The sequence below is a fragment of the Stigmatopora nigra genome, unplaced genomic scaffold (assembly GCF_051989575.1).
Source record: "Stigmatopora nigra isolate UIUO_SnigA unplaced genomic scaffold, RoL_Snig_1.1 HiC_scaffold_24, whole genome shotgun sequence".
NCBI classification, from domain to species: domain Eukaryota; kingdom Metazoa; phylum Chordata; class Actinopteri; order Syngnathiformes; family Syngnathidae; genus Stigmatopora; species Stigmatopora nigra.
This window is the reverse complement of record NW_027551603.1, coordinates 48,838-60,000: the sequence shown is the minus strand read 5'-3', so window position 1 is coordinate 60,000 and position 11,163 is coordinate 48,838. Positions and strand designations below refer to the sequence as shown.

Below are 11,163 nucleotides of genomic sequence, written 5' to 3'. Positions count from 1 at the left end.
TGTACCGTTCGCTGACGTGTACTACGACCTATAATATTCGCAATTACGACATGTATGTGTATAATCTGATTAAAAACAGTAAAACACAACACAGTTATAAAGGGAGAATAAAAAAAAATACTAAAGTGTTGATTATTGTCAAGAAAACATGTCATGAAAGAAAACAGTGAAGTAGTGCACTGGGTACACGTGAACTATGACCAAACTTACCAGGACTCTTGAGGTTATATTTACTCTCCATTGTAAAACTCTTCAGACACTTGAAAGAGATATGCCGTCCTTGTTGGGCTTTTGGTTCACTACTTCCAATAGTGCACCTACATTCGGGTTTTCCGAAATTAGCTAGTTGGCTAGCACTGGTTACTGTTCATCCACAGCTCTTGAAATAGTGGTCGATCAGTTTCTCCTGTATTTAGGTTAAATCTAGATGTCACAAAGATATGGCCGAGGAGTTCTTGTTTAATATCACATATAATCGGCCATGGCTGTATTTAAAGTCTGTCTGTTGTTTTTGTGAGGTCAAACTTGAGACGAAGTCCGTGCGGAGTTGCGACACATTAAAAGGTATACTTCCGGGTTACGAGCCTCAAACATAAATAAAATGTAGAAATAAAAATGCTTCATCGATGACGGGCACCTTGCATTTGAAATACCTTATTTACCTTTGGTATCATTATTTTTTAGAGAACCAAAAAATGTGCAATTATCTTTGTTGAATCTTATATATATATATATATATATATATATATATATATATATATATATATATATATATATATATATATATATATATATATATATATATATATATATATATATATATATATATATATATATATATATATATATATATATATATATATATATATATATATATATATATATATATATATATATATATATATATATATATATATATATATATATATATATATATATATATATATATATATATATATATATATATATATATATATATATATATATATATATATATATATATATATATATATATATATATATATATATATATATATATATATATATGTGTGTGTGTGTGTGTGTGTGTGTGTATAAAAGGGTTTATTAATTAACTTACTTATTACCGATCTACAAAAAATCTAAAATATCGTTCCTATTTCTGCATTCTCACCCTCTTGCTACTGTGACAACGAAATCTCCTGAATACGGGATGAATAAAGTTATCCAATCCAATATATATTCATATATATTAGACAAAATCCTGATGAAGATACAGAGATTTATTTTATGAACCAACAAAAATCAGTCATTAAATTCTATTGGTGATTGGCTGAACACCAATTAAGGGTGTCCTCTGCCTGTTGACTATAGTCATTCGCTGGGATAAGCTCCAGCACACCCCATGACTTTTGGGAGGGTAAGCGGTTCAGAAAATAAATGTTTTAGTCCGTTTTCCAGCTTTTATTAAATTGGCATTCTCAACTGTTTTATGTTTTACCAAGGTTAACAGGTATGCATTATATATTTCTTTTCTTTCCAGAACTTAGACATAAATCATCCAAACCAGTTTTTTAATTCCATTTTTATGGTCACATTTGTGACCAGTGGGTTGAAATGCTATCAAAAATGAGTCAAACAACAAAGATGCAAGATGTTTTTGTTTTTATTCAGTAAAATCTAATTTATTCATTAATAGATCTAGTCAAGTTTATTTTTTCCATGCGCCCATCTCTGCATCCTCTCAGTCCTGCCAAGAATATCTGAGGTTTGGGCACACCTGTTTCACCATCTCTTTTACTTTGACAACCAACCTCCTTGGGGAGCCAAGTTTGAGTGGCATTTTCCCGTCTCATATGGCTCAGGTGGGTTTGAGTTGAGTGTGTGATTGTTGTCTGAAGATCAGCCTATAACAGTCACAGTACAGGGTTATTTAACAAGAATGAAATTATTTAATTATGCTTTTTTGAATAGACAACAACCTCAGTCGAATCGTCCCCCAAGGAGTGTTGAGTCTGTGTTTTTACATGTGTGCTGGAATGAGAGTGACTGCTTTCAAACGTGGGTAGTAAATGTAAGAAAAAAACTGTCACTCCGGTTTCCTCCCACATTCCAAAAACATGCAGGGTAGGCTGATTGGACACGCAAAATTACCCCTAGGTATGTATGTGAGTTTGCATGGTTGTCCATCTCCCTGAACATCAACATCAACAATGGCTGGCTCTAGAGGTGACTGTGTAGTTCATACCTGGAAGTCAATAGCAATTATCGTATTTTCACGACTATAAGGCACACTTAAAAGTCTTCAATTTTCTCCAAAATAGGCAGGGCGCCTTATAATACAGTGCGCCTTATAATCCGGTGTGCCTTAAGTATGGAAAAAGTTTTAAAATATGTCATTCGAATGCAACTAAATGGGCCGCAGAGAATTCGGTTCTTTAGAATCATCTGTGACGAGGACGAGTCAGGATGGATTCTCTTCTTGCAAGAATAGCTGGATATGCACTCCGATGTCTTCCATATATTATATTATATTAAAGTATAACTTTGAATGTACCTAACAGATGAATATATCAAAATAGAATTCTCTTTCATCAGGACCCTGAAAAGTGAAATAAAACATCAATATTCTGGAGAGAGCTTCGGTTAAAATGAAGTATTAGTGGTGAAGCACTGTGGGAATGAAACGGCCAATTGCAGAGTGAAATGCTTAAGAATATCAAAAAAGAGCAGCAAGTTAACATATTTGTGGTCAGGCATACAGACGCTGCCCTACTTATGAACATTCAACTTACAAACAACGGTACATACGAACATGTCTGCAAATTGCGTTTATGTCAAAAAATGTTCGTAAGATTGATTTTGTATTGCGCGTCTTTTTCCGAGTAGAACTTCTTTCCGCCAATAATACCGACACCTGGCACTGTGAGAGCTCAGCTCACCCAGCATCCACGTTCCTCTGTCCAGTTTGTTGCAGTGCGTAAGTTGCGTAAGTGCGTGGCGTATCTCCAGTGCGCAAAGAACCAGTTTCATTTTTATCATTAAATATCTCGTGCATCCATTATTCAATGTGGTTGGTGAAAAGCAAAAGGCTTCTAGTGAGGAAGGTGCAAGGAAGAGGCAAGTCATTTCATTTGAAACGAAAGTTGCAATAATAAAGAAGCTTGATGCGCGGAGAAAGTGGTGAGCATTGCACGGGAATACAATGTGAATCGTTCGACCGTCAGTACCATTTATAAACAGAAAGATTGAGCAGCAGGACCCAAATATTGAACGTTGCACAATGGTTGCAAATCAATTGAATGATGCTATACAGTGCTACCACATTTATGATGAAAAAAAGAAGAAAACTGTGCAATCGCCATTAGTTAGTTTCTTTTGGCCAGTTTCTAGTAAATCTCTGTCCATCTCTCTAATGTATGTATACAGTACTGCATGTATTGTCTCCATGTTATTAAATGTTTTTGTTAGTACAAACCAATGCTGGTTACTTATACAAGCCTTAAACATACAAATGCATGTATATAAACCTTCAATATACTTATATAGGCCTTAAACATAAATTATAGTACAAAATATAGCACTGACTCCATTTTAATTTGAACAATTTACACTTATGAACAAGTGCTCGGAACGTAACTCGTTCGGAAGTAGGGGAGCGTCTGTACTCATCGAATGTTCCTTCTAAGCTGTGCGGGTGCACAATTGCGCACTACTCTCATCATATGGAGTGCACAGAATAAAATCCAACCTTTTTTTCCCCCATGATGGCGCCATTCACGCGGCAGCCAGTGGCAGTAACTGTTGACTCTTCTGTTTTTCGTTTTTACGGCCCTTCTATCTTTTTTTTAAATACATTTTAATATTTCTTAATACGTTCCTTTTTACTTTACACTTTATACTTTTTATTTTCTTTACTTTATTTTCTGGTGCAGCCTAGCCCTGCTGACTTTGAGCCAGGGGTGGGGGACACCGTGTATCGGTGGCCAGCCGAACGCAGGGCACATGGAGAAGGACAGCAAAGCACTCAGACCAATACCTAGGGGCAATTGTAGTGTCCAAACAGCCTACGATGCATCTTTTTGGGTTGTGGGAGGAAACCAGAGTACTCAGAGAAAACCCACGCAGGCCCAGAGAGAATATGCAAATTCAACACAGGTGGACTGACCTGGATTTGAACCCAGGACCCCAGAGCTGTGAGGCCGACGCGCGAACCACTCATTGGCCGGTCCGCCCCTTCATACACAATAATCATTACATTTTATCATTACTAAATAATTTGTGTAGTAGACATGCACCTGCTGATGGCAGGTGTGATACTGGTGTAAGCCCATAGCGAGCAACGATAATGTTGCTCACACTGTACTCAGTGTGCTCAGGGAGGTTGTATTTCTGCCCAGACAATCAAAAAATTAGAGGGAACATTGCTCATCAATAATCCTTGCAAATGCTCAAAGCTTGAGTTTACACACTTGGAGAAGGTAAATTAATTTAATCACTCGTCTATTCAGATACTACAGCTGAGTCTGGTCACCATAAAAAAATGCAACTCTTTACGATACACGGTTTGGACAAACGCAGCGTGAGAATGTTAACATAAAACATTCACTCATTCATTCACTTTTTTCTGCCTGTCGTGACGGGAGGACTTTGTCACGATTGTGCTGGTCGCGCTGACCCAATGTAGTTGTAAGGTAGGAGCCCTTTCCACGTCACTTACAAACGTCACTTTCGGAAGAATTTCCGCCGGCCAGTTTCCAGGTGCACACACATCCATTTATTTGTTAAGGCTGAAAGCAAAGTTTATTTATTTATTTAAGAATGGGTGGATTTTTTATAATTCCCGTCACGACAGAAAATAAAAGTGTTCCGGGGTAACCCCTGGAAACTTGCTGGCGGAAATTATTCCTGGCATGACGTTTGTAAATGATGTGGAAAGGTGTCCTACCTTACAACCAATCTGCCACACGGTGCGTTTGGCACATCATGTAAAAACCACAATTCACACATAAACTCTGCTTTCATCTTTAACAAATAAAGATTTAATTAATTTAGTCAGTGCAACTTTAAGCGAGAGAAAAAGGCAGACAAGTTTCTCGAAAGTTCCAGAGTCTCCCCCGTTTTGATAGTGGCTTCTTGATGGCAAAGAGTTGGATACAATATCTTGGATTTTGTATTCATGCAAAGGTATTTTTTATTTGTGATAACGTTGGTAAGATAGTGCAAGCAAAATAATAACTTGTGTACAGTGATCCCTCGCTTATCGCGGTTAATGGGGACCGGACCCCACCGCATTAGCTGCATATCCGCCAAGTAGGCGGGAGAAATCAAAAACGCTTATAGAAATGTATAACACGTGCACAAAACCACCACCAGGCTACTATGCTGTTCATTCAGGTGTTTTATCCCACATTAGAATGCAGGTGTTATGTTGGTGCATACAAAAAAATCCCTGCAAATGTAATAAATGGAAACTTTTATTCAGAAAATTCAGAAATTCCAAAACATCATAGCAGAAATTAAAAAACATTATAGCAGTCCGGATGGATCTCCCGCAGTTCTTTGGCGCGTAAGAAACATTGTTATGGGGAGTTGTGAACGTTGTTTTTTTTTGGTCGGTGAGGATGTGCCTGTAAACAGCAATGACCTCATCGATGCGATTGCTGAACTCGACTGCCTTCACCATGTTATCGTCCATTTCTTTGGCCTTTCTTTGGAGGTCTTTGGTAGTATTGAAGAGGTCCTGCAAATTATGCTAAGTAAGGCCACCTTCGTTAGCTTCGTCACCCTCGTCGTCGGCAGCAGACTCCTCACTCGCCGACTTGGTCATCTCCTGTAGGTCCTCCTCTGTCAGTGGGTCTGAGTGACAGTCGATGAGATTTGTAATCTCATCAGCCGTCATGTCTGAGAAGCCTTCGGTCTGCACCAACCGAGCCAGCCTGACAGCCTTCGGCTCACTAGATGGATGGAGAGCGTTTGGGAGGCATCACGAAGGGCTTCACAAAACCTTTGCGCTTAACTTGGCGAGAAGCGTACTGTACAGCACGAGATAAGCGTGGACTGAGAATGGACATCAGGAGAACCTTGGGCTTCCGTGGTGAATGGGCCAATGGGGAGTCGAGTACATTCAGTGAGCAATCAGCTTGCGCGTTTATGCCTGTGATGCGGCCGTGATGCTGCCGTGATCCCCCATGGTGCTTTGCGCATACGTGCATTTTTTGTGTTTTAAAATTTATAAAATGATGAAATTACTAATTCTAATTGAATATTTTGTTTCCACACCTTGTAAGATGATGTAATTTATAATTTTAAGTTAATATCGTTAACTTTTTTTCCCAAAAAAATCTGTCAAGCTCTGCGCACGCGATAGCTGAAGCGCGAAGTAGCGAGGGATCACTGTACTGTGTTTTAATAGCCTATGTCAGTCAGATTACAAAGTCATGAAAGAGACATGGAAGGGTAGAGCTATGCATGATGCTTGTCTGTCAAAGCGAGTGCTTGACAAAGATCGTGCTGATTGGTACAGGCATCACTAGTCTCAGATTGTCAGGGCAGTTTGCCTGATGGCAGAAGATGTATCCAACCGTAAATAATAAACGAAATGTATGAACTGACTTTGTAAAAGATTATACTCAAGTATATCCCTGTTGAGTCTAGATGAAGAATGATGACACCGTGGCGATTTGCACTGTCTGTAACAATGACTTCACCAATAGCCACGGCGAAATTGACGATTGAATTAATTTTTCTGGTTTCAACCCTCGTTCATCATGGAGTTCTAACAGGTTAATTCTTAAGTTTGTCTTTGCATGCTTAATACAGCTTTGTTCTCCTGGCCGGACGTTTGGTCGCCCAGACGTTTGGTCACCCGGACATTTGGTCGCCGGACGTTTGGTCGCTGGACGTTTGGTCGACGAGACGTTTGGTCGCCAGATGTTTGGTCGCCGGACGTTTGGTCCCCGGTCTTTTGGTCGCCAGTCAAATGGTGACAGAAAGTAAGTACTGTTAAAAACAGCTCTCAACAAGAGTTTAATATATAAATATCTACTGTTGATTCATGAGATAGAGAGGTTAATATCTAAGTACTGTTTAATATGTTGAAACCAGCTCTCAAAATTATATTCATGAGAGTTTAATATATCAATATCTACTGTTGATTCATGAGAGAGAGTTTAATATCTAAGTACTGTTTAATATACTATATTCAATATACTCAGATATTAAACAGGACATTAATATCTAACACAACATTAATATCCTACAACATTATTATCTAACAACATTAATATCTAACAACAATAACATCTAAGTATATTAAACAGTACTTAGATATTAAACTAACTCTCTCATGAATCAACATTAGATATTAAACTCATGAAAATAATTTTGACTGGTTTCAAGATATTAAACAGTACTTAGATATTAACCTCTCTCATGAATCAATGGTAGATATTTATATATTCAACTCTTGTTGAGAGCTGTTTTCAACAGTACTTACTCTCTGTCATCATTTGACTGGCGACCAAAAGACCGGGGACCAACGGGGACCAAACGTCCGGCAACCAAACGTCCGGCGACCAAACGTCCGCGTACCGCGGCTCTCGAGGACCAGATTTGGCCACTCCTGGTTTAGAGAGCCTGTATCTTTCAGACATGTATTCTACATCATACATTTAAATGTTTACCCATTACATAAAACTGGATAATAAGTATAAATTGAGAGTACTGCGACTGACCAGTTTGATAGCTGACCTTCGCAGCTCCCACTCATTCCATTCATATGGCTTGACAAAATTTGTCACCAATGGGTGAAGATCAGTTTGAGTGAAGCTCTCAGACTGACCCCCAAGTAGTGTCTTTCCTGCTTGCACCTATAAAACAGCAAAACCGTCAATGTAGATATATATATGTGTGATTTATTGATTCATAGTGATAATGGCACCCAAATTGTGTCATTAAAATAATTGGCTGGATGGACAAAAGGCTCCATATCGTTATGAAATCACTGCCTACACATAACGAGTTCAACAGGACAACAACATATTGAAATCCTGTTTAGAAGACCCTACAAAACTCCATTATTCAGTCCACGATTGGAACTGGATGATAGCCCTCATCTGGCTGACTGCATAAAAAGGAAAATCTTTAAGAAAACGCATTGAATTTAGATTAGCAGAAGGAGACTGTGCTTCTCAACAGGAAACGGACTGGACCAACGGTGGTGCTCAATCTGCAGTGTACAGAAGAAGCACTAGCACTATGTGGAGCTACTTTTCCACTGTAAGAGGGTGGTCTCAGGTGAAACGTTGAAGAGACGGGTAAGATAAGCTTTCTGACTTAATAAAATGCGGGAACCACTCCAATATTGATAGGAAAGATTATTGCTCAGCGAGCAATGCCATACACTATAGGGAACTCTTATATATTGGTCTTATCCTCCATATGCAAAGGGTGAAAGCGTTTCAATTGAGATTAAACCTTCTTACAAAGGGTCCACCTTATGGCAGACTGGTGGGATAAGGCCTTCGGTAAATTTAAACAATTGGCCTTCACCGGGGTGATATCAATATCTGCTTTGGCTAAAATACTTTAACAACGTGTGGGTGTTGTCTTACACTTTTTGCTAGACCGGCTTAGGGTTAATACAGTAGCTCTAACAATTTCCGAATTACAAGGATTGTATCTGCTCATTAGACAGCCTACTGGTGATAACATTGATGTCCAGGATTATGAAAATTTTGAAAATGAGTTGAACGAGAATGATTAACGGGTCCTCAGTTTACTGGGAAATACACCTCGACCCTTTACCCAGATGCAAGTTCGCAATGAAATCTGTGAAGGACTCTTAAATTGTTTTTGATTCCAGCGGATGGCTATCAATCAACCTCCGGGAATACTCGCTTGGTTCGCCTAATATGGAATTGTTTTTCCGAATGGAGGCTTGTTTGTTTAAAACCTAAGAACATTTTTTACCTTAATTGTGTTTTTTGCTTATGCAATTGGATTGAATCGATAAACTTGAAAGGAGATGAATTTGGTTCGAAATAATAGAGAGAGAGAGCGAGAGCGAAATCGAGAGAGAGAATTCTGCACTGTCTGACAACAAAGTACCTAAAAAATGCAACGCTCTGCTCAGTGCTCGTAGACATCTTTGCAAGAGGGAAATGCAGTGATAAAGACAGTGCAATGTTATCATAAGTAGCCTCTTTCGTCTCAGCCACGTGGCTGTCATGTATCTCAAAATTGGTCTCGTTATACAAGGAAAATATTTGTTCGAAACTATGGTCATATTTCAGCCTAGAATGTAGTTTGCCTTAAGTCAGCTAGGATAGGGTCTGGCAACCCCTTCAATCCTTACCAAGGTGCATGAAGATGAATGAATGTGACCTGAACCATTCTGGTGTTTGGTGGACTGGACTTAAGTCAACTTTAGGTCTGTCTCAATACAAAACTGGTACTGGCATTATATAAGGAGATTGAAGTAATTCCGGGCAGCCTGGCGGCTGAGTGGTTAGTACGTCGCCCTCTCAGTGGGGGACCTGGGTCCAGATCCAGGTCGGACCACCTGGAGTTTGCATGTTCTCCCCGGGTCTGTGTGTTTTTTCTCCAGGTATCTCAATTTCCTCCCACATTCCAAGTTATACATTGACAGTCTAAATTGCCCCTGGGTATGAGTGTGAGTGTGAATGATTGTTTGTCTCCTTTTGCCCTGCGCCCACCGTGACGCCAGTGAGGATAAAGTGGTAAAGATAATGAGAGAGAGAGGGATGAAGTAATATTGGAGTGAAAAGGTTATAAAACTAAGAGATGAAAGTTGATATATTATTTTAAAGGTGCATAAACCAAAAGATGTTCTTGGTCCGTGGACATCAACTTTTGGCAACGTATGGTCGATCCTTTTGGTGACAAGCATAATGTATTAGTTATGCGTGCATTATTATCATTTATCATACATTTGCTGCAAAAAGTACAAGTTTTGCTTTGGTTGCCTTAAAACGCTTTTTTTCTATAATTTCGGCAAGCTGTACATGTAAGTACATTACAAGGTTCCTTGGCAATGGACTGAGAGATTTGAAAACATCTTATTATGCCTTTGTTTTTCCTTGTTGCTGCGTAATACAGGACCAATCTCAATCATCCGAGTTGTTTCAGCTTACCCCTCCTTTCAGGGTTTGGACGCCATGTCAATAGGGCTTTCTAAGAATAAAATAATAAAACAGCTTTGGGATATTACGACAAGACCATTCTCAACATCCATTGACATTGTACGTGAAAATCTAAGTGTTACCTCTTCATTTCTGTATGCCTATATGAATATCAATAGTGATAAACTTTGTTCTGAACACAGGATTCCATGTGTAATGACAATTTTTATCAGAGAAAATATTAACAGAGTGCAATTGCTGACATACAAAAGTCATCTTACACAAGGTGGAGTTTGATGGAGCTTCAAAAGTTTCATCAGTTCAGGAACACTCTTTGCTTTTTCTTCCACCAATGCTATGAAATAATCAGGGTTTTGGGCAAATTTACATGCAGCTTCTTTGGAATTGAACACAAACAGTTTTTCCTTGTGCTTGAGCACGCCGATGTGCGGATTTCCTAAACACAAAATGTTACATGTGAAGATGTTTAGTAAATAATTTAATGGCCGCATACACCAGACAAATTGCTAATAACAAACACAGTGCAACTAGTGATCTGAAGAGTTTCACTTTCAATTGAGTACTTTAGATAGTTGAATCGGGTGATTTGGCAATTCTGTGACTGATTGTAAATTGATGGAAAAAGAGCATTCCGTTAAAAATATAGGTGCAAAGTTATTTAGTGCATTTTAAGAATCTACCGATTTTTTGAGCCTATCCCAGCTGACTCCAGGCCAGAGGTAGGGGACACCCTGACTCGGTGGCCTGATCGCAGCGCACAAAGAGACGGGCAACCATGCACACTGACACCCATACCTAGGGGCAATTTAGAGTGCCCATGCATTTTTTCAAATGTGGGAGGAAGCCAGAGTACCAAGTGGAAACCCAAGCAGGCCCAGGGAAACATGCAAACTCCACAGAGGTGTACCGAGCTGGATTTGAACTCAGGACTCCAGAGCTGTGAGGCTGACCTGCTAGCCACATTTTTTATATAATAGTTATTCCAACCGAAAACAATGCATCAAGAAACGTCTACCTT

The 11,163-nt window shown here is 39.0% G+C and overlaps 2 protein-coding genes across 2 annotated transcripts in view; both read right to left on the bottom strand.

Annotated features, from left to right (window-relative positions):
- Positions 1-581, bottom strand: part of ube2j1 (ubiquitin-conjugating enzyme E2, J1) — a 32,391-nt gene extending 31,810 nt beyond the window's left edge. The window contains exon 1 of the mRNA XM_077710201.1: positions 211-581. Coding sequence (XP_077566327.1) covers positions 211-241 — 31 coding nt within the window. The 5' untranslated portion in view covers positions 242-581. The remainder of the gene's footprint in view (positions 1-210) is intronic.
- A 1,046-nt stretch (positions 582-1,627) lies between these two features.
- Positions 1,628-11,163, bottom strand: part of cfap206 (cilia and flagella associated protein 206) — a 40,850-nt gene continuing 31,314 nt past the window's right edge. The window contains exons 9-11 of the mRNA XM_077710199.1: positions 10,406-10,581; positions 7,716-7,850; positions 1,628-1,886 (exon numbers count right to left, since the gene is read on the bottom strand). Of these exons, the coding sequence (XP_077566325.1) occupies positions 1,665-1,886; positions 7,716-7,850; positions 10,406-10,581 (533 nt within the window). The 3' untranslated portion in view covers positions 1,628-1,664. The remainder of the gene's footprint in view (positions 1,887-7,715; positions 7,851-10,405; positions 10,582-11,163) is intronic.